The sequence below is a fragment of the Melanotaenia boesemani genome, chromosome 11 (genome assembly GCF_017639745.1).
Source record: "Melanotaenia boesemani isolate fMelBoe1 chromosome 11, fMelBoe1.pri, whole genome shotgun sequence".
NCBI classification, from domain to species: Eukaryota; Metazoa; Chordata; class Actinopteri; order Atheriniformes; family Melanotaeniidae; genus Melanotaenia; species Melanotaenia boesemani.
The window spans coordinates 33,737,826-33,761,699 of NC_055692.1; the positions used below are offsets into that span (position 1 = coordinate 33,737,826).

The window sequence follows — 23,874 nt, forward strand, 5'->3', positions numbered from 1 at the left end:
CACAAGTAACTGCTGAGCAATACTTCGGATTTCAGATACATGGAGTGGTATCCAACGTCTTTGTCTCATAAACTTATGTAAGTTTACATGAAGCATCTCAAAAGCCATACAAACATGGCCATTATATGTGAAGCTCTCATGGAACTTGGTTAAGTTGTTTTTCTCCGGATCCAGCTGTTTGAGATGGTGTAACACCTTACATTCCCTTTGTCCTGCTTTGTAATGATCTTTTTTCACAAATTTAATTGCCACTTCTTCATTTGTGTACACGTTTTTGCATTTGGCTACTTTTCCAAAAGTTCCTTCACCAATAAAACATTCAACAAGGTATGAACTCGTCTTACTGCACACAACACGACCTTGTAGATCATCTTCTTGATAAATTTGTAGATCGAAAGAAACGTCTTTAAGTAATTCGTTTTCCATTTTCGAAATTTAAATATTTCCAAAATTGTCCTCTAAAGTTGCTGGGTGCAAAAATCACACGTACGTTTGAGCCGCTAACCTCGGACTAAATGACTGCGTATTAATCTGACAATTCGAAGAAGGACGCGCGTGACGTCTGATTGCCTTTGGTCGCATTGACGTCATAAAAGCGAAAAAAATCTCTGATGATTAAGGTCACGCCCCATATTAATCCTAAGTAACTTTGCAGGCAAAATACTTATTTACTTTTGTTGTTTTTTTAACTGACAGTTTGACATCTACGAAAACTGATTAGTAGAAATTCCAGGCTGCTTCCAATAACAATCAAGCACACTAGGAATTTTTACAAAAAGAAAAATAAAATAAAATAAAATAAAAACTCTGAGGACTCTTACTGATTTATTTAATTACTTACTCCAGCTTGTGTGAAAATTTGAAAGGACAACATAGAAACCGGTGCGGAATTCAGATGAAGTGTTACAGGAAGTTGCGCATGACAACTATTCATGGTACAATGGCGCCTCTAGATTTGGATAAATACGCTGAGATTGCTAAACAGTGTAAATATCTCCCAGAAAATGACCCCAAAGTAAATGTGACATTTGAGAAGTATTTTAGCTAAAGATGTATCCCTAGCTTATATTTGTAAAACTAGCTCTGTACTGTTTTGTATTCTAACAGCCTAACTAGGGAACGTTAGCTTCTGCTAGCTACTGATGCTAGCCTGCTGTCTTAGGAAGTCAAAACAGTCCAGCAAATATTTCATGTGATCTTCTATAAACACAGTCCGAACCAAATATCCCCAAAGATTTATGAAAGCAAGGATGAGACTGATCTGTTCGGCTACGTTATTTTCCAGTAATAATCTTAATAGCTATAAGATATAGCTAACGTTAATAGTGACTTGATGACGCTAACTATTTGGGTCTTAGATGCTTGTGAAGGACAACTTGAGAAGCTCATATGGAATATACCCAGCAGCCCTCGTGCCTTGATTTTATTTTAGGAGCTCATAAAACCATAACATTATCTTAAGCTTTAAACGATTGAATTTAAGCATTTTTTGTCACACTTTAACAAGTTAAGCATATTTTCTTGCAGACGGCTTTCTGGTTTCATTAACCTTTTGTCTAGGGTGCTTTTTTCCTCACAACGTGAAAGAGAATAAATAAGATAGACACTGGTGTAACTTTGGGGTCAGACAGTCAGTGTGAGCCACCGACTGATCAAAGTTTAAAACAAAATGTCATGTGCTGAGCTGCTCTGTTGGGCCACTATGAATGACTACAGATGTACCAGATTATCAGATCACAGTGGCTCTGTTGCTGCCCCCGCTTGGCATCTCCATGTCTTTGTGGTCATATAAAAAGGGTAGAATCTGTGACTGTTAAAACTTAACTCCTTTCTTTACTAATTTTTATAGACTTGATCCTAAACTTTTTATTAGATTAATCCCTTCTGGCTTGTCAGATGAGCACCACCCTTCATATTCGATATGCAAAGGAAATATTACACATTTCATTCAGTGAAACAGTATTAGTTTATTCTTCCCAAACTCTGAACTTTAATGAGTTCGCCCAAAACAAACTAAATAGAAGAAAAATAAGTTTTTTTTTCCAATTCTGAAATTGCAAATGTATTTGTTAATATTTATTTAAAAGTTTATTTCTATTATAATTCTTACCTGACCCCTTTCTGTTTGTCTTGTTGACACTTGTTTGCTACACAGAGGTTATGCGACTGTGTGTGATATCTTCTGCTGGAAGAATCTAATGTTCAGCCAGTTTCTACTCCTGTAACGGTGTGTGGAGACATTAATGGACAGGTAAAAATGTCTTCAAACATCTTAATATTTCCTCTTTTGATGTGATGGGTTTTACATTGTACAAGATCTTTACCTGCTTCTGTGTTTTTCTTTTTTTTTTTTACTGTATTGTACAAATTCAGTATAATTTCCACACTGAATTGTGATGTTTTTTCACAGTTTTGTGATCTTTGCGAGCTCTTCCGAACTGGCGGCCAGGTCAAATTACATCTTCAGGGTTTGTTTTTTTTTCAGTTTGAACTTACGTAGGACTCTGCTTTCCAGGATGGTATTTTGGGACAGCCTCTTTAACAAGCCTCTGCTGTCTGTAGGGTGACTTTGTAGATGGAGGATATTACAGCTTGGAGACATTCACCTATCTGCTGGTACTGAAAGCCAAATGGCCTGACCGCATCTCTCTTCTACGTGGAAACCACGAGAGCAGGCAGATCACCCAAGTTTATGGTTTTTATGGTGAGGTTTGATCTATTAAAGATGGCGATTTGCAGCTTCAGAAATCTTCATCTTAATTGGAATATTTTTTACCTTACAGATGAGTGCCAGACCAAGTAGGGGAATGCGAATGCCTGGCGTTATTGCACCAAAGTGTTTGATATGTTCACCGTTGCAGCTGTAAGTAAAAATTAATACAATATGCTCTTGATATGTTTTTGTTTAAGTTGTTGTATACTGATAAATAATCCGTGCTAATACATTGAAATTCTGGTACTAGAAGCATGTCTTGTTATTTTCAATTATTGCATGTGGGCTGTATTTAAGATGTCTGATTAACAAGGCTCGATCCTAAGCACCACGTAGGTGTTTCAGTTTAGTGTAGCAGAGGGAATATGTTGTGTGTGCATTATAAGGTCCATACAACCTCACCAGGACCAGATGAGATATTTTAGCGTTACTTTTGCCCTCTAGGATGATGTAATCCAAAATCTTTTCTCACATTCTTGACGTGTAAAAGGGGCCGTGACACTTTTTAACTGTGCTACATGCTAATTTCACTGATGCCAGTGGGATTTATTTTACATTGTTTTATTTCAGAATCTGTATAAAAATGGAAAGGGAAGCCTTTCTGACTAAATGACACCTCAACCATGAACGTTGTGTGATATTTTTTTTTTTTTACTGGTGTCTCACTGAGGATCAGATATCATCTCTGTTTTTATAAATGTCTTTCTAGTTCCTTTGGCCTACTTTGTGAGAGATTTGTGAGGTCAGTTAGCATATTTTTACTATTTATTAATCCATACACAACCCAAGAAAAGACTTCCTAAAATCCTCTGGATTGGTGCCGGATCCCATCATAGTTGGCACAGAATCAGATCAGCTGGGTCCACATACTACAGAGCACCGTCATAGCATTTCATTTTGCTCATAATTGTAAGAAATAATTATGTGATGAGAGAAGTCCGATGTCCTAGTAATTGTGATTTTAATGTTGTTTTCTATCAGCTGATGGACGAGCAGATCCTGTGCGTCCACGGCGGTCTCTCTCCACACATAAAAACTCTTGACCTAATTCGAACCATCGAGCGGAACCAGGAGATCCCCCATAAAGGAGCTTTTTGTGACCTGGTGTGGTCAGACCCTGAGGACGTGGACACTTGGGCCATCAGTCCCAGAGGAGCTGGCTGGCTTTTTGGTGCAAAGGTCACAAATGAGGTAAGCTGCAAGAATTACGTGCAGTTTGAATATAAGTGCTTGTATAAAAATTACAGGACATCGACAGCTGGATTTCTGAGGTCTGAGTGTTTGTCTTGAGGTTTTATAGTTATGGTCTCACAGTGGGTACGGTGTATGGATGGATGCCACGTCAAGCTGAAGTACATCAGAGTTGCACAGGCTTCAAATAATAGTTGTTTGTTTTTTTATCTGCAGTTTGTTTACATCAACAACCTGAAGCTGATCTGCAGGGCACATCAGCTCGTCCATGAAGGCTACAAGTTCATGTTTGATGAGAAGCTGGTAACAGTGTGGTCGGCTCCCAACTACTGCTACCGCTGCGGCAACATTGCATCCATCGTGGTCTTCAAAGACGCTAGCACAAGAGAGCCAAAGCTCTTCAGAGCAGTGCCTGATTCTGAAAGAGTCATCCCACCCCGAACAACAACACCTTACTTCCTGTAAACACATTAAGCTGTAGTAGCTAACATTTGGTCAGTGCACAGATACTGACTGGGACAGAGGCATTTGTCAACCCTTATCAGTTTTGTCCATTGCATTTAGAGTATTTACAGTGTGTATTGTGGTGCCAGCTGTCAGTTGTTATTCCTGCTCTGTGCATTTAATGCCATTATGCTGCAGCTTTAGTCACACCGACACATAACAGCAAAGTAAGGTTGCCGAGCACCACCACTGTGCTGTTGTATTAAAAGGACTGAAATCAGATGACCCTTTTAAATGATCATATTTATAAATCTTCATCCTGACAGACAGTTAAAGTTCACCACAAAGCAAAATTCGCACGTAGTGTTGTATAGACTGATCTATTTTATATTGTAAGATTACATGAAGAGGTGGATATAAGATGAAAACACTTCACAAGGTAGAAATTCTTAAATCTGACAAGTCCCAGTTAAACAGTCATTGTTATCTTATAAATATATAAACCTGAAAGTTGATGTGTAAAAATGTTCTCTTCTTTTCTTTTTTGTTGTTAGACTATTCAGTTTCATACATCCTGTGGTACCTTAAAGATTGTCTTTAATGTCCAGGTTTGGAAGCACTTCTTCTGAGCATTATTTTTCTGTGTATCTTTGTTTGTAAATAAAGAAAAAAGGAAAAGTCAGCTGTTTCTATCTTGGTAATGGGGCTAAAATAATTCCATGTTTTATCAGAAATGTTATCATATTTTGTCTTAATCTTCTTAAACCTATTTAAGCCACAAAAACAACTATGTACTGTGGATCAAATGTTACCAAATATACTCACTCTTCACTGTGTCTAAATGATTAGAACGCAGTTTTAATTAATCAAACATTCAGGTTTCTGTTTTTCTGTTAGGTTTAGTTTGTGTTCTTTCTCCTGTCTGCTTAGATCTCTGAAAACAATCTCAGACAGGTTTGATCAATAAATTTCCAGGTGAGTTTATTTAAAGGGAAACTATTATGGGAGGTTCCACGTTATTAAGCAAGTCTTAGTTTCCATGCAGTCTGGGCAAAAAGAAGAATCTTTCTGGAAATGTGTTGTGTTAAGAAATCAGCTGCTAAAAATCCACTGATGAGGAGCAAGCAGGTATTTGAAGCTGCTGGTGAACCTCTTCATGCAGGATGCTCTAGAGCAGAGGTCCCCAACCCTGGTCCTCAAGCCCCACTATCCTGAAGGTCTTAGAGGCTCCCTGCAGCAACACACCTGATTCAGATTAAACAGCACTCTACACAAATCTCCTAACACTGGACAAAAACACCTAAGATCCGGAGAGATCCAAGAGGATACAAGTCTCCGTATCCGCGGCACCTCCGGACTGTTTCCGGGTATATACGGGAAGATTGGTGTGTAACAGATCCTATTATAGGATACCCTCCGTATACACATCTATAATAAATCCTAGTATGGGATATGCCGCGGAAACACATCTGTGATAGATCCTAGCATTGGATACCCTCCATATACACAACTTTAAGAAATCCTAGTGTATGGCATTCTCCGTATACACGTCTCTCGCAGATCCTACGTCATATTCTCCGCATTCGTTTCTGTGACAGATCCTATAAGATATCCTCCATACATACGTCTGGAACAAATCCCATAACCCACCTCATATACAACTTAATTTTGCCCTCTCTGATGACCCTCGTTCATTTTTACCCCTTTAAATGACAGTTTGTTTGAATTATTTATTTATTATTCACTATAACCGTGGCAACAGAAACTCAGACGCCGGGCTGCAGACGCGCCAGATCATGTCTGTGAGGCATCGCTATGAAAGCAGGTGCAGGGCAGCAATCATCTCCCTTCTCGCCACTGATCAGGTCTAATACAAAAGCTGCGACCGACCGGGCTGCAGGTTCTGTGTTAGAGCCGAGACACGCCACATCACGTCTGTGACGGGGCGTCGCTATGAAAGCTCCCCTGCTCAAGCTGAGCAAACGCTTTACAGTCTAATGTAGTTTTCACTTGGCAAAATATTCTGTGGGGCGTGGCACTTTATTTATTTTCTTATATCGCCAGTCACTGTTTGTTAATTTAGACAACTGACTATATTTATGTTTGTGATATAAAGAAAAAAGAGCACAGTTTTGTTTTTAAAGAATTGCTCAACATTTTCAGCATCATGGATACTTTGATTTGGTTTTATTTTCTCTCTTTTACTGTAGTGTTTTAAAAGTTTATTAAAAACAGCGTTGGATTGGATTTATGACTCTTCTTTTGTTTACATCAAGTAATTTAAAGTAACTATGTAACTGTTACTCGATTAAATTTAGTACTTTTTACTTTTACTTGAGTCGATCTTTGGCGTGTACTATAACTTTTACATGAGTAGAATTTAAGCAAAGTAAAGATACTTTAGCTTAATTACAATTTTTCAGTACTTTTTCCACCCCTGCATAGAAAATGCTAATGACATAAATTCACTTTTTTTCTTTTTTGCTAATCTTTTGCACATGTCTACCTCACAACAGTTTATGTAGCACACTGCACATTTATGTACATATGATTAAAAAAACTAAGTAAATTTTCTATCTTTATGTTTATCTTCTATCTAGTATGGCATTCAGTGCAGACGGCAAAGTAAGAATTTCATTGTTCGGGGAAACTTGTTTCCTTACTGGGCAAATGACAATAAACACTTTGAATCTTGAGGACATCTAAGAAGTGGACCAGTGGAGCTGTGGACTGTTGTGATTTGTTCAGGTTTGCCAACAACACTGGGTTTACTACTGCTTTTAAAGACAATGTGCTGGAACCAACATTCCACAACAGTCCCAGCAAACCAGCCACTCACCCTCCCCCAGCAGTACAGGAGATGTGGCCTCTTTAAAGCTGCTCACCTCTAAAGGTCCTCCCACCCCCACCAACACCTCTTTGTCCTAGAGAGAGGGAGACAAAATGTCTTCAAGAGCCTACTTATACTTGGAGCCATATTCCAGCACTAGGGTAGAAATAGGGGACTTATGTCCTGTAAAAACTGTTTGTGTTCTGTTTTATTTGTGTGTGTGTGTGTGTTCTTTTTTCACTTTTATTGTTTTTGCTAACCCCAAGACAAATTCATTGTATGTGCAAACTTACTTGGCAATAAAGACCTATTCTGATTTTGAAATTGTTTATTAGTCAGATGCTGAGTAAAAATAAGAAAATGACTTGAAGTAGCCACGAAGTCGACTTCAGTCATCAACATGCTGACAGTCACTGAGTTGTCCAGTGGGTTTATTTACTAAGAGATAATTCTTCTTTTTTATTTCTCCTGTGAGCTAGTACCTGGTCACTGTTATGCTACATTCATGATGTGTCTTTTTGATTTGGTTATCATTTAAGAACTCGTGATGACTAGCAGCTCTGTTTTTGTTTTTTATTATTTATTTATTTTTTTGTTTACTTTTGTAAAAGTTTGAGGAAATTTTCTGGTGTGTTTATGTACAAGTCTAACAGTTTGTTGTCTGGTGATGTTGTGGATTGAGGGTCGTTGATTCTGTCTGTGATGTTTTTGTTTCCTGTCTTCTTTCCTTTTTGCTTCTCTTTGCTGTCTTCCTTCTTTTTCTGTCCCTCTGGTCAGGTCCAGCAAGATTACATAGATTGGTGTAGCATTTTTTTGAAGACGATGCTCAACTTCTTCATTAGTCCAAAAAAAAGTTTCTCTTCTGCTTCGCAGTGAATTCTCAGCTTTATTGTCTTCTCTGCTTCTGATGTGAACTTCTTGCAACACGCAGTGAGCCTTTATCTGCGTATGCGTTGTTTTGTTCTAGCTTTGGAGTTGTGCTCTTTAGGTGTGTGCATGTGTTTCTGTGTGTGGTTGGGGCAGGGTTAAGTGCACTTGTGGGGGGGGGTTGGGGGGGGGGGTCTGCCGCTGTCCCCATCCTCTCATTCCCCGTTAGGGGTGTGGGAGGGTGGGTATTTTCTGGGGTGGGTGGCGGCTCACTGGCTGCAGTCCCTGAATGGCCCGGTCGTGGGGGGCGGCCTCTCCTGGCCTGTCTTGCCCTGGGGGGCCTCCTGGGGAGCAGGGGTGCCTAATGCACCTAAAGGCTTATCATCCAGAGGGAAGTTTGCTTCCCTCTGGACGTACATCCCCGGACCCCTCTTACTTCCCGCTCCCTCTGGACGTACATCCCCGGACCCCTCTTACTTCCCGCTCTCTCTGTCTCACACACACACACACGTAGGGAGTTGGGAGGCGTGGAGCCATGCGGGGTGGAACGGAGGAGACCATTCAGGGGTCTCCTTTCCCCCCCCCCCCCTTGGCTACTTGCCTCTCAGTTTTAATTGCACCGAGACACCAAAACACAAGAAACACAACACATAAACAACACCTGGGGGGCATGGCATGCGGTGCATGGCGGGCGGGGCCACTTAGGTGGCCCTGCTCCCGGCTCATTGCAGTCACTGCCCCTCAATTTTAATTGCACACAACACACACTACATAAACACTCAGGAGCGGTGAGGGAGAGGGTATTGGGGACCTCTCACACCCCTGCTCCTCCTGTGTGTGGATGGGGGCGGGCGGGGGGGGGGTGGTTGTGGCTCGCTGTCCGCTGGTCCGCCTGGGGTGTCCCCCACGGGGCATGGTGGGTGGGTTGTGTGTGGCGTGACTGTGTGGTGGTGAGTGATTGTGGGTGCGGCACGGGGGAGGGTGTGAGTGTGGGGTTATATGAGGTGCAGATTGAAGTAGGTGGGAAGTGGGGGGAGGGGGCCGATAGCACTCTGGTTCCCGGGGTGTGCGGCTGGAACATCGGGGTGTGTGCTGGCCTACGCCGGGTGGCTGTCTGGGGGGGGCCTGGTCCTCCTAGGCATGTTGCGGGCCCTCTACCTTTGTGGGGTTGGGCGGCTGCCTCTGGGCTCCTGGGGCCCTGGGCCCTTCGCTTGGGCTGCCCTGGGTGGCCGGTCTTGGCCCACTGGGGCCTGTGCCCTGGGACCGTGGGGGGCTCTTGCTGGGGCTCTCCTCTGCCGCCCTTCAGGTGGGGCTGGAGTCGTCTTTGTGGTGGGGTGGCTTGGGTTGGTGCTCCGGGTCTGCTGCTGAGGGCCCGGCCCAGGCCCTGGTCTGCCTCTGGCCTCCGTGGAGGCGAGGTCGCATTTGCCCGATCTCACTCACCACTCTTCATCACTGATCACTCCTTGTTTCTCTGCATGCTGACACAGTCACTGAGTTGTCCAGTGGGTTTTAATACTAAGCGATAATTATTAATTTTTTTTTTTTTGTATTTTTAGTTAGTATCTGGTCGCTGTTATGTCTTTTTGATTTGGTTATTATTTAAAAACTCTTAATGACCGGCAGCCCTGTTTTATTTTCTGTGTGTGTGTTTCTGCTTTTGTAAAAGTTGTAGGAAATTTTCTGGTGTGTTCATGTACAGGTGTAACAGTTTGTTGTCTGGTGATTGTGTGGATTGAAGGGTCGTTTCCTTCTGTCTGTGATCTTTTTGTCTCCTTTCTTCTTTCCCTTTTGCTCTTTTTGCTATTTTCCATCTTTTTCTGTCCCCTCCGGTCAGGTCCAGCAAGATTACATAGATTCCGTGATTCAAAGTAAATAAATAAATAAATGAATCAGATTATCAAGAGGAGCCTTACCCATAGGCCTCCCCTTGGCAGAGCAAATTTGTTCAGCACGATACAGCAACCAGATTATCATTTTGCTTGCTATGATGCTGGACAGGACAATTTAAAAAAAAAAAACAAAAAAAAACCTTTTATCTGATGACAACTTCTGTAAAATTATATCCCAAAAAATTGATGACTTTATAGAATCTAACAAAAAAGATGGCATCTCCCCCTCTCTCCTTTGGGAAACACTAAAGGTTGTAATCAGGGGTTAGATTATATCATATTCAGCCAAAATGAATAAAATTAAAAAAACTGAACATGATGAGCTCATAAAATCAATATCTGTAGCGGATGATCAGTACTCAGCCTCTCCCTCCCCTGAGTTCTATAAGAAGAAGCTGGACCTCCAAACACAATATAATTTGATATCGACTGAAAAAACAGAACGCCTACTTTTAAAAACACAGGGATACTTCTATGAGCATGGCGACAAAGCTGGACACTTATTAGCACACCAACTTAAGTGTCGCTCAGCTTCACAACAAATCCACCAAATACGGAAAGATGATGGTGAATTAACTTTTGACCCCATAGAAATTAATGACACATTTACTTCGTTTAATTCAGATCTGTATACGTCCGAGATGACCGGAGACTGCTCTGACATGGTACATTTCTTTAATGACCTAGAAGCTCCCTCAGTAACAGCAGAGCTTAAGGACAAGACTGAACTTTCATTAAACTGTAAAGAAATCATTAAAGCAATAAAGGCAATGCAAAATGGCAAAGCGCCAGGCCCTGATGGGTACCCTATCGAGTTTTTTAAAAAATTCTCAGACAAACTATCAAAAATCCTGCTTGATATGTTTAATGACTCTCTGTCCCGTGGCTCACTCCCACAAACTTTGACTGAAGCATCACTCACCCTTTTACTTAAGCCAGGTAAAGATGGCACAGAATGTGGCTCATACCGTCCTATTTCCCTCTTAAATAGTGACGTGAAGATCTTGGCCAAAGCTCTTGCCCTTCGCCTAGAAGGAACAATGCTTGAAATAATCTCTGCGGACCAGACAGGTTTTATGCCAGGGCGCCATTCATTCATAACCATCCGTCTGGTGAGATACCCGAGGTGGTTGTCTCGCTTGACGCGGAGAAAGCATTTGACAGGATAGAATGGGAACACTTGTTTGCATGTTTGGATAAATTTGGTTATGGCCCTAACATCATTGCATGGATTAAACTCTTGTATAATGCACCCCAGGCCTCTGTCATTACAAATGGAAAACGCTCAAAATATTTTAAGCTGTCAAGGGGTACTCGTCAGGGCTGCCTAATAAGTCCATTGCTGTTTGCCTTAGCTATAGAGCCCTTATCTATCACACTCAACACACTACCATCAATCAGTGGAATTCACGGGGGTGGGGGGGGTGGAGCATAGGGTATCTGTGTATGCAGACGATTTATTACTGTATGTATCAGACCCTGTTCAAAGTGCTCGCGTTGTAATCCATACTTTGAGAAAATTTGGAGCTTTTTCTGGATACAAATTTAATATTAATAAAAGTGAATATTACCCTGTTAATGCCCTGGCTCTTCAAATACAAGATGGTGTGTTTTGTAATGTCAAAAATGGCTTTAAATACTTAGGTATTAACATTACAAGAGATATGCAGCAACTTAACCAAAAAAACTTTGGCCCACTATTTGACAAAACTAAATTAGACTTAAAGAAATGGAAATTATGTAATCTATCCTTAGCAGGGAAGGTTAATTGTAGCAAAATGACTGTGCTCCCTAAATTCCTCTACCTATTTCAATGTATTCCTCTCTACATCCCTAGATCTTTCTTCAAGTCTCTTGACAGGGCCTTCACCTCTTTTTTGTGGGATGAGAAGAAACCTAGAATACGCTTAGAACTGTTACAGAGGCCTAAAAACAGTGGTGGCCTAGCTCTACCAAATTTTTGTTATTACTACTGTGCCTCAAATATTTACAAAGTCATGCATTGGCTTTACACTCCTGATATGAACTGGTGCCTTTTAGAAGCTGCATCCTGTATCTCCACTTCCCTTAGAGCTTTGGTCACCTCTAGTCTACCCATTTCTGCCTCAAAATTCACTAACAATCCAGTAGTCATAAATACCCTCAAAATATGGTCTCAATTTAGACAGAACTTTGGAATTGTCAACCTTATTTATCTGAGTCCTATACTTAACAATCATAATTTTCCCCAGGCAAGACAAGATTCCAAATTCATTCTTTGGCAAAGACAAGGTATTTATTATTTTAAAGACATGTACATAAACTCTATTTTTTTGACGAGCTGTCTCGCAAATTCAGTCTCCCTGATCTAGTCTATTTCGTTATTTCCATGTCCGCCGCTTTATACAATATTATGACACCAACTTCCCTCACATGTCATCATCCCCCAGTTTAGAGGATCTGCTAGGGGCTCCTTTTAATACTAAGAGACTAATTTCAAGAATAAATAATTGTATATCCTCCTTTAAAGACACAAACCTTAAGAAGATCAAAGCAGACTGGTTGGCTGAGTTGGGTGGGGAACTGGAATCAGAAGACATTTGGGACAATGCTTTGTTAAAAGTAAATGGTAGCACTTCTTGTGCCCGGTTAAGCATAATTCAATTTAAAATTTTGCACCGCATTCACTACTCCAAGGCAAAACTGGCTAGAATATACCCTAATGTTAAGGCTAACTGTGACAGATGTCGAAATACCCCTGCCAACTTGTCCCATATGTTTTGGTTGTGTCCGTCCCTCACAGCCTACTGGTCTACGATTTTTAAAACACTATCAGAAGCTCTAAACATTGATCTTCAACCCAATGCAGCAATGGTCATATTTGGTACAATGGATAGAAGACATGCTACAATAAGGAAAAGTTACCAAAACATAATCGCTTTCACAACATTGCTAGCACGCAGACGGATATTATTACACTGGAAGTCAAACAAACCGCCTAAAGTGTCCTTGTGGTTTAGTGACCTAATGCATTTCATACAGTTAAAAAAGATAAAGTACTCTCTCAGGGGGTCACGGAACAAATTCTTTTCTGTCTGGGACCCAATGTTGTCCTATTTAGGTAAACTCAAAACCCTACCTGTGTAGTGCCAGTCAAACTCCTCTTGAATCTGCATGTGTGACCTAATTATTCATGTGTAACAAATAATTTGTGGTATAAGCTACACAAGCTGTAAAGAGCCTGTATTTACTGTTTTTTCTGTTGCTGTTTTGTTTTTGTTTTCTCTCTTTTATTTCCCACTGCATGTATGTTTATCAGTGATGGTAGTGACAATGATAATGCTATTTTGTTGTTGCCATTTTTTCTGCCTGTCATTACTGCTGTCTCCATTGCTCCGGGTGGATGTCCCAAATGTTCCAGGGTGGGCTACTGTTACTAGAAAATGTTGATATGAGCACTACTCTATGTATACTTAACCTCTATATGTTCAACTTTGTACATGTACTGTACTACTGGTGCTCAATAAAAATAATTATAAAAAAAAAAAGAAATGTTTCCAAAACAAAGAAACTTAGTGATACTAATGCTTTGTAACTAAAATGCTTGCATGTAAGTTAATCATTGAGTATTTGATCATTTTGTCAGTATTGCTGTTGCAACGAGGGCCCTTCTGGCCCCGTCAGCCCCTAGAATCCTTCTCCTTTACCCCCCTCAGCGGCAGGTAGTTTACCAACTAGAACAGAATGGAGATTGGGACTTTGTCCAAACACAAGCTGGTGTGGGCTATAATCATGCACATTGATCATACTGTTTTGGCCATAAGAGCCCAGTCTAAAGCAGTCTGCCAACTGCACTCATGTTTTTCACCTTCAGGAGGATCTCAGTGTCATATTGTGTCTCTCCAGCAGCCCGATGCTCCAAGGCTCTATCCTGCTGTAGTCTCTGTGTTGAATTTTTCAGCCATGTCTCTGACAACCTCATTGTTGAGATCTCCACTGTTGTCCATGTAGATCCGCTTGGAGGCACCATGGACACTTATCCACAAGTGAAGGAGTTGACGATCTCCAAGGCTTTATTGGTCCTCACAATGTTCCCATTGCATCAAAGTGTGTGACAGCACCTGGGTCCAACTTCTTACTCTCAAATGTAAGTCGCTTTGAATAAAGGCATCTTCTAAATGACTGTAGAATAGAATAAGTGGTCGATGATGTGGAGGTACCATACGTCAGGTTCCAGCTCACGCAGATCCATTGCCACTGTCTTATTGTATTCTGAGGCTAAGGGCAAACCTGTCAACCTGCCATTTAACCACAGAAAACGGTTCACCTTCCGCGGCCCTGCAGTTTTGCAGATTTTTTTAGTGCAATTTTGCATGCTTTTTTTAAACACCACATTGTGTTCTGCGTCCTGACTGGCTGTAGACCATTGTCAATCTCCTCCGTGCTGTGTCTCTGGTGTCTTTGGTTTCATTTTATAATGCTGGACTTATTTTTCTACGAAGGTTTGAACTTTGAGGGTGTTTAAACAAGACAGAAAGTGTGAAAATGTTAACGCCTGCCTGAGAAAAGTGTATAAAGTGTGTAGTGAATAAAATAAATAAAACTGTATTTCCTTCTGCCGGTGCATGAACAACTGAAACGGTTACTCTTAACAAAAGAAACGAAATAAAAACAAAATTGCATATCAGTGTCCATACAACATGACACTTAATACACTGATATCAAATAAAATGGAGTAGTGCACTTCAGGATACTCACTGCACAAAATGTCCATGTTACCTCAAAGACTGCAGCAATAGTCTGCCTCATGCAACTCTACATAGCAAGAAATTAAACATTAAATTAACCATCAAACAAAGAGTAGAACACGCCAAGTTACTGCAGCAATGAAGAGGGAGAGGGTCGGTCCACCTAAGGCCGAACCAATGCACGCTGCCCCAACCATGGCCAGCAAACTGACACACTGCAGACAAAATGAAGCAGCTGTAATATCCAAGAAACAAGAAACCTCTGCTGTCCACAGGCACTTAAGGTAAATCGGCAATGAGAGTCACTTGACAAATCCAGCCAAGGAAACTGCCAACACGCCACAGAAGGGAAGAAGCCGCAGGCAGAGAAGCAGATGCCTACAATTACCACGGATGGGTCACACCTGACGGGTGCAAACTGGATGAAGAGGAAACGGGTGGAAGCCTTTCCCATCATATAGAAATTTAGATTTAGCTGATTAGTAGTTGAAGAAGTTAACCTAATTTAGATAGAATTGGACTCTAATCCTGTTTGGAGGGCAGATCTAAAGGTGATAACTCTCAGGGTTCTTTGACGCTGGTGGTACCAGGCAGAGAGTCTTGAGAAGCACTTTGACCATCTGTTGAGGAAAGGGGGTTTGGGGTTAGGTCACCAATCTTGAGGTCTTTTGTTTCTGGGGTTTCACTACAGGTTAAGTGTTATTAATTTCAGTTAAGTTTAAAACAGTTAACATGGTTCAGCTCATTTAATTTCAGTTTATAATGTAGTTTATTTAAATTTAGATTTGTTTAGTTTAATTAAATTAAAGTCAGTTCGCTTCAGTTGTGTTTAGGTGGTCATGAAGAAGAGTCAACACTCATCATCATCATTCACACAACTTTATTCATGTGTGTTGGCCCTTATCATGTGATATGAGGATACACAACATCACGTCACACTAACACACTGTGATGCGTGCACACACACACACACACACGCTCTTACACACACACACACTACAGAGCGGGCCGCTGCATATTTCAGTGTTACAGATATCTTTTCTTCACATATATGTGTTACATAATCATCATTATAATTCTTATAATCTTCATATATTGTGTAAACATAGATTAATATTAACACCATACAGAGTGAACATCCACTAACACAGGTTTGTGTGCGCGTGTGTGTGTGTGTGTGTGTTGGAGGCTGAGCTGCGTTCAACACGCTGCTGCAGCAATGCACAACACTTCATAAAACACTTTAAATCTGAATTACTGAGCATGCTCAACACACAAAACACTTCACAGCGTCCAAACATTGTCCTGACGCAGCTGAACGCAGCTCAGAGTCCGCCAACGCCACACACAGCACCACATGCTAACACTAACAGGGAGCACAGGTACATCTGCAAATTCAGTCGTCATGGAGACAAGCATCTGCTGACTGTGGTCTGATCGTCTCCATCTTCATCAGCAACTATACACCTGCAACGGGCCGAGTCGGTCAGATATTTTGGGAAAAAACACAGGATACGACATGTCGGTCCAAACAACAACCACATAGTTAAAAACTGGGTCTTAATTACAGGTAAGACAAAGACAGCTCAGCTGTCAGTCACACACCTCCTCTTTTACCTCCTCAACCCAGTCAGAACCAGTTAGAACCAGCTGGAACATGTGATTCTAGTAAAATCAGCTCAAGAAGGTTAGATCCAGCTGGAACCATTGGAAGTAATACAGAACCTAATGGATCTGCTTCACACCTTTGTTCCAACAAGGTGTTAGACTGGTTAAAACCGATGGTAGTATGAAGGTGGAGAGGTCAGCGTCAGCAGAGCGTAATCTAATGTTTCAAATCTATCACAGTAGAACACAGTAGAATACAGATTTACTGAACACTAATGAGAACTGCAGATCATAAATAAATCAATAAATAGATCAACAAACAGACATGTTGAAATCATTTTTATACTTTACACTGTAAAGAAAAATCTCAGCCTCAAACAGGAGAGAAACTAAAAATCCAGGAGCTACCGGGTCTGATCTCAGACCAGCCTGGAGATCCAGAGCAGAGTGAGACGTCTCCGGAGGCGTCCAATAACAACATTACACGGTTCTGTTCTGACAGACGGACAACAGGTTCATGCACGCAGTATTGCTGATCAATAAGTCACAATGTGCTGATAACTATCCTTATTACTGAAAGGTTCACAGAAACACAGCAAAGACACAAACACGTTGGGTTAACCCTCAACAGAAGACTGGGGACTCTCTCCATGGGCGGGGCTACCTTTACTGGGACGACTGGAGAAAAAAACGACAGAACAAACGAAGAAAGAGAAAAGAGAAGAAGAGTGAATCAACAGAAAAACAGGGGCAGGCTTTTGGAAGCAAAGAAACCCATCAGAACCAGTTAATCCCAGCTGAAAACCAACAGTTAGGACCATTTGCAGTAGATCTGGGCACAAATCACAAATCATACTGCAATGTTTTTTTTTTAGCTAAATGACGATGTTCAATATGCAATATCTCAATTTGTTTCCCTGTAAAGAAATAACAAAAACACAGCGAAGGCGCCTTTAGTGTGCTTGCAAAATAATTCCAGCTCAGTCACTGGTACTTTGGGTCGGGGGTTTTAGCAGCTGTATGAAGCAGTCGTTCATGAACAAGGCAGCTCTACGAGGCGGTTAATGACATGTTAAAAGCAACAACAGAAACTACTACATTACCATTTTTCTTGAGACTTAAGCATTTTATGTTAAGACTTTGATCTTTATTTATTTGATTTGAGTGCTGTGGTTTTGTGTTCAGTTTTTATTTTAAAGTATGATTAAATGTAATAGTAACTATTTTAACACAAAATGCATAAAAAATAGCTTTTTTAATTAAGCTGAATGAAAATTTGCTTAACATACAAACAGTTCTATCCATCCATCTTCTTCCACTTATCCGGAGTCGGGTCGCTGGGGCAGCTGCCTAAGCAGGGAAACCCAGACTTCCCTCTCCCCGGCCACATTCACCAGCTCATCCGGAGGGATCTCGAGGCATTCCCAGGCCAGCCGAGAGATGTAGTCCGTCCAGCGTGTCCTGGGTCTGCCCCGGGGCCTCTTGCCGGTGGGACGTGCCCAGAACACCTCACCAGGGAGGCGTCCAGGAGGCATCCTAACCAGATGCCCGAGCCACCTCATCTGGCTCCTCTCGATGTGGAGGAGCAGCGGCTCTACTCTGAGCCCCTCCCGGATCACCGAGCTTCTCCCCTATCTGTAAGAGAGAGCCCGGCCACCCTGCGGAGGAAACTCATTTCAGCCGCTTGTATTCGCAATCTCGTTCTTTTGGTCATTACCCACAGCTCATGACCATAGGTGAGGGTAGGAACGTAGATCGACCGGTAAATCGAGAGCTTTGCCTTTTGGCTCAGCTCCCTCTTCACCACGACAGACCGATGCAGAGTCCGCATCACTGCGGATGCCGCACCGATCCGCCTGTCGATCTCCCGCTCCATCCTTCCCTCACTCGTGAACAAGACCCCAAGATACGTGAACTCCTCCACTTGGGACAGGACCCTATTGCAGACCCGGAGAGAGCACTCCACTCTTTTCCGGCTGAGGACCATGGTCTCTGACTTGGAGGTGCTGATTCTCATCCCAGCCGCTTCACACTCGGCTGCGAATCCCTCCAGTGAGAGCTGAAGATCACGGCCCGATGAAGCCAACAGAACCACGTCATCCGCAAAGAGCAGAGACCCAATCCTGAGGCCACTGAACCGGATCCCCTCCACACCTCGGCTGCACCTAGAAATTCTGTCCATAAAAGTTATGAACAGAATCGGTGACAGAGGACAGCCTTGGCGGAGTCCAACCCGCACTGGAAACGATTCTGATTTACTGCCGTCAATGCGGACCAAGCTCTGACACCGGTCGTACAGGGACTGGACAGCTCTTACAAGCGAGTCCGGCACTCCATACTCCCGGAGTACCCCCCACAGGAGTCCCTGGGGAACACGGTCAAATGCCTTCTCCAAATCCACAAAACACATGTAGATTGGTTGGGCAAACTCCCATGCCCCATCAAAGACCCCAAAGAGGGTGTAGAGCTGGTCCACTGTTCCACGACCGGGACAAAAGCAACACTGCTCCTCCTCAATCCGAGGTTCGACTATCCGATGGACCCTCCTCTCCAGCACCCCTGAATAGACCTTACCGGGGAGGCTGAGGAGTGTGATCCCCCTGTAGACGTGTCAACCAAGACAGCCCTACAGCATCCAGAGCTTTAAGGAACTCTGGGCGGACCTCATCCACCCCCGGGGCCTTGCCACCAAGGAGCTTTTTAACCACCTCAGCGACCTCAGCCCCAGAGATAGGAGAGCCAGCACCAGCTACCCCAGACTCTGCTTCCTCATCAGAAGATGTGTTGGTGGGATTGAGGAGGTCTTCGAAGTATTCCCTCCACCGCCTCACAACGTCTCGAGTCGAGGTCAGCAGCCCCCCATCCCCACTGTACACAGTGTTGACGGAGCACTACTTTCCCCTCCTGAGCCGCCGGATGGTGGACCAGAATCTCCTCGAAGCCGTCCGGAAGTCATTCTCCATGGCCTCTCCAAACTCCTCCCATGCCCGAGCTCTTGCCTTAGTGACCGCCGAAGCTGCGCTCCACTTAGCCCGCCGATACCCATCAGCTGCCTCTGGAGTCCCACAGGCCAAAAAGGCCCGATAGGACTCCTTCTTCAGCTTGATGGTATCCCTTACTGCCAGTGTCCACCAACGAGTTCGGAGGTTACCGCCACGACAGGCACCGACAACCTTATGGCCACAGCTGCGGCTGGCCGCCTCGACAATAGAGGCACGGAACACAGCCCATTCGGACTCAATGTCCCCCGCCTCACCCGGGACATGGTTGAAGCTCTGCCAGAGATGGGAGTTGAAACTCTTTCTGACAGGGGACTATGCCAGACGTTCCCAGCAGACCCTTACAACACGCTTGGGTCTGCCAGGCCTGACCGGCATCCTCCCCCACCATCTGAGCCAACTCACCACCAGGTGGTGATCAGTTGACAGCTCCGCCCCTCTCTTCACCCGAGTGTCCAGGACATGCGGCCGCAAGTCCGACGACACGACTACAAAGTCGATCATCGAACTGCAGCCTAGAGTGTCCTGGTGCCAAGTGCACATGTGGACACTCTTATGTCTGAACAAGGTGTTCATTATGGACAATCCATGAGGAGCACAGAAGTCCAACAACAAAACACCACTCGGATTCAGATCAGGCGGGCCGTTCCTCCCAATCACGCCCCTTCAGGTCTCGCTGTCATTGCCCACATGAGCATTGAAGTCCCCCAGCATTACGAGGGAGTCCCCAGAAGGAGTGCTCTCCAACGCCCCCCCCCAAGGACTCCAAAAAGGTGGGTACTCTGAACTGCTATTTGCATAAGCACCACCCGAAGGTGGAGGGAGGCAACCCTTTCGTCCACCGGGGTAAACCCCAACGTACAGGCACCAAGTTGGGAGGCAATGAGCATGCCCACACCTGCTTGGCGCCTCTCACCGTGAGCAACTCCAGAATGGAAGAGGGTCCAACCCCTCTCGAGGGCAGTGGTTCCAGAGCCCAAGCCATGCGTCGAGGTGAGCCCAACTATATCTAGCCAGAACCGCTCAACCTCGCGCACCAGCTCAGGCTCCTTCCCTGCCAGAGAGGTGACATTCCACGTCCCTAGAGCTAGCTTTTGCAGCCGAGGATCAGACCGCCAAGGTCCCTGCCTCTGGCAGCCGCCCAGCTCACAATGCACCCGACCCGACAAACAGTTCATAAATGCTGAATCTGAATAAAATAGAAGCTCTTACATAAATAAAGAGAGGAAGGAGCCGAGTCAAAGAGCTGAATCTATACTAGTGATGGGGAAAATAACATTGTCCTGTCCAACAATGTAGATAAGAATAATGGTCCTCATTCACATACACTGTCTTCAGAATTCTTAAAATTGTTCCTAAATTGTACTTGAGAAGTTTTTTTTTATTATTTATTTATTTATTTATTATGAAAATCCTACTTCAGATTCTTGAATATGTTCGTAGACCGAGGAACTGTTCGTATCTTTCCACTTAGATTGGTGAATTGAAAGGACGGACCACCCAGCCCTACTTTGCATAGAATGACTGCAAACAAAAAATAATATAGATAAAGCCTGATTTTATTTATTTTTAAAGTGTTTATGTGATCATAAATAATCACATGGTGAGCTTCAAATAATATAAAAATGGCTTTATATAGAAATGGATCCTGAAGTTGGACAGCACCCTGCATTCTGGTTTTGTGTGCATCAAGATGCACATCCTTGAAGTACCGTGGATAAAGGGGAAAGTAGTACACTGAATAATAACATTTCATTACATAGCCTACTGTACCTTCTACAGTTTGTAAAGCAAATTTCCACCTGCTGTGGCATCATTTTAAGGTGCGGTTTACCTAAAGAATCCTCCAGGTGAGTCTGACAGATCTCATTAACCAGGAAATATCCGTGAATTCTTAATAAAAGTAATTATAATAAAAAGACAATGTTGTCCTACATTTTAATTACTAAAGACCACATTCAGCAGGTGGATCAGGAAATACAGGTAACTTGGACAGTTATGGAGTGATATTTTTGTGGTTGAGGGAACGGATCTGGCCTGTGTGCAGCTTTTTGCACCATGTTAGGAAGACCGGAACTAGATCCGTCTTGACTGTGACTTGTTCTGAATGAATTAAATGGATGAAAAATAGCTTATTTTCATTTGAGGGAAATTATATTTGGATTTGCAATATTGGTATTTATCTTAAATAACAAAATGCCTTATACTTCACTGAAAGTTATTTAAAAATCTGACAAAAACATTACTGTAGTTTTATTATTTTAATGAACAGAGCAGCAAAAAACACATACTGGTTTTGTTCAAATGTGTCGGCTTTCAGTGTTTGAAGGGTTTGTTCTTAAGAAGGAACAAATTCAAATACGAAGATGGTGAATGCCACGATTTTTGGAAAATGTTTTTAAGTAGGATTTAAGAACAAATTTGTCCGCAAGAACGGTTGGTGAATGAGGGCCAATGTCCACAGCGATATGGTAGGCTACTGCTTTGGTAATATATCTTTTGTAAAATTATATCAATATAATTTGAAAACTCTAGATCAGGGCTATTCAATTCGGTCCTACGAGGGCCGCAATCCAGCAGGTTTTCCATGCATTCATGTACCAACACACCTGAGTCAAATTAATGAGTTATTGTGTAGAACCTGATTGACTGTTAGAGCCACCTAATTTGACTCAGGTGTGTTGGTGCAGGGATACATGGAAAACCTGCTGGATTGCGGCCCTCGTAGGACCGAATTGAGTAGCCCTGCTCTAGATATTGTCCAGTCCTAAGTTGCAGCCAGAGCAAGCATGCTGGAACCAGTCAGAGCTGGTTGGAACTAGCAAGAACCATATGGTACCAGAAATGTGATCAGAACCAGACAGAAAATAGTTTGTCAGGGTCAGAGCTTTAAATAAGACTAGTCTAAACAACTGGGAAAGATCATTAACATCTTAAAAAGTGACCAAAGCAACCAAAGATAATCCAGATGCATCCGGAAGAAACCAGCAGAATAAACCATAAGTCCCAAAGGAAAAGGTTTGGACTCAGTTGTAACCAGAGGAAACCAGCACGAATAATCCAACTGGAGACAATCCTACTGGGCTCAGCTTGTACCAGCTGACTCAATATAAACTTGACAGAGTCCAACAGAAACAGCGAATAGTAAATGGAACCGCTATGAAATCAGCAGCACACAGTAGGAACCAGCTGGTTTGATCCAACTAAGCTCTCAAGGACTATATAAATTTAAAGTTAGTTTGAACAAGTTTTAAATAATTCCATGCAGAATCCATTTAATCTGGAACTAGTGGATCAGATAAAGACCAGAAACACATTTGGACCAGATCAAAGTTCTGTTTGGATCCAGTTGGACTGTTAAAGTTTCAGCTGAAAGAGTTTAAGCATGAAACCAGCAGATGGAATCTGACTGAACCAGTCCCAACTAGAATCCATTAACTAGGACCAGTCAGAACCAGGATGATGAACTAACTGTGTCTGTTTTATTTTTCAGAATCATCAGAAACTAATCAAAGTTTGAACCAGCCAGTTCTACGAAACAAATGAGACATAACTGGTACCAGCCAGAATCATATGGAGCCGGTCAGGATACATTAAAACCAGGAAGTCAGAACCCGTTGGAACATTACTGACTGATCATCTGTGTGCTTTATATTGTGTTTGTCATTGGGTATGCGTCAGAGGGCGGAGTCAGAAATGTGATCAGGACCAGATAGAAAAGAGTTTATCCTGGTCAGAACTTTAACAAACACCAGTCGAACCAGCTGGGTCTGGAGGGTCAGGATGGAGATGTAGGAGCCCGTCGGCTGGCAACAATAAACAAAACAAACAAAAACAGTGGACAGTTACAGGTGAAAGGAGGTCAATCACATGGCTCTTGATGATGCAGGGGAGTGGGCGGGGGTCACATGATGAAGTATACACACAGAGTTGGTGAAAGACAGTGACATCACATGGACAGCTGACGTACCATTGGTGGACTCCTCACTGGTCACTGATAGAGATTCTGAAAGAATAACCATATATGGTCAATATGAGGGGGCTGGGGGTGGGGCTATCACTCACATACCTGACACCTGATTTACCTTATATGGTACTGGTAGAACTGGATCACACAGACAGACAGACAGACTGATGGAGAGAGACAGACAGGTGGAGACAGGTGGGTGGATATGGACAGAAAGAGACATAAGTGGAGACAGACAGGCAAGTAGAGACATAAAGAAACAGGTGAAAACAGACAGAAAGACATGCAGGCAGGTGGAGACAGACGAACAGACTGGTGGGTGGAAACAGACAGAGAAACAGGTGGAGACAGAAAGAAGGACAGGGGGAGACAGATGGACAGAGAAATAGGGGGAGACAGACAGACAGACATGGCTCCAGGTACACCTGTATGATGAGGAAAGTGAATAAAACACATGGACTCTGCAGTCCTGTTCTCTGCAGAGATGTCCTGGACACACATACAGTGTGACAGAGAGATGGACGGATGATGGAGGCTGAGGAGGACAAGGAAGAAAGAACTACCCGTCTTTCTTCTCCGTGTCTGTGCAGGTTGTTTGTGGATCGCTGCTCGTCGTTCTACAGCACCAACAAAGAAGTA

At 42.9% G+C, this 23,874-nt stretch overlaps 1 protein-coding gene and 1 pseudogene across 1 annotated transcript in view; one reads left to right on the forward strand and one right to left on the reverse strand.

Annotated features, from left to right (window-relative positions):
• Nucleotides 1-2,177: 2,177 nt before the first annotated feature.
• Nucleotides 2,178-5,030, forward strand: LOC121648286 (annotated as a pseudogene).
• Nucleotides 5,031-15,524: 10,494 nt separating this feature from the next.
• LOC121649311 (dynamin-1-like) overlaps nucleotides 15,525-23,874 on the reverse strand; it is a 34,913-nt gene continuing 26,563 nt past the window's right edge. Inside the window, exon 23 of the mRNA XM_042000047.1 lies at nucleotides 15,525-16,947. Within this exon, the coding sequence (XP_041855981.1) occupies nucleotides 16,887-16,947 (61 nt within the window). The 3' untranslated portion in view covers nucleotides 15,525-16,886. The remainder of the gene's footprint in view (nucleotides 16,948-23,874) is intronic.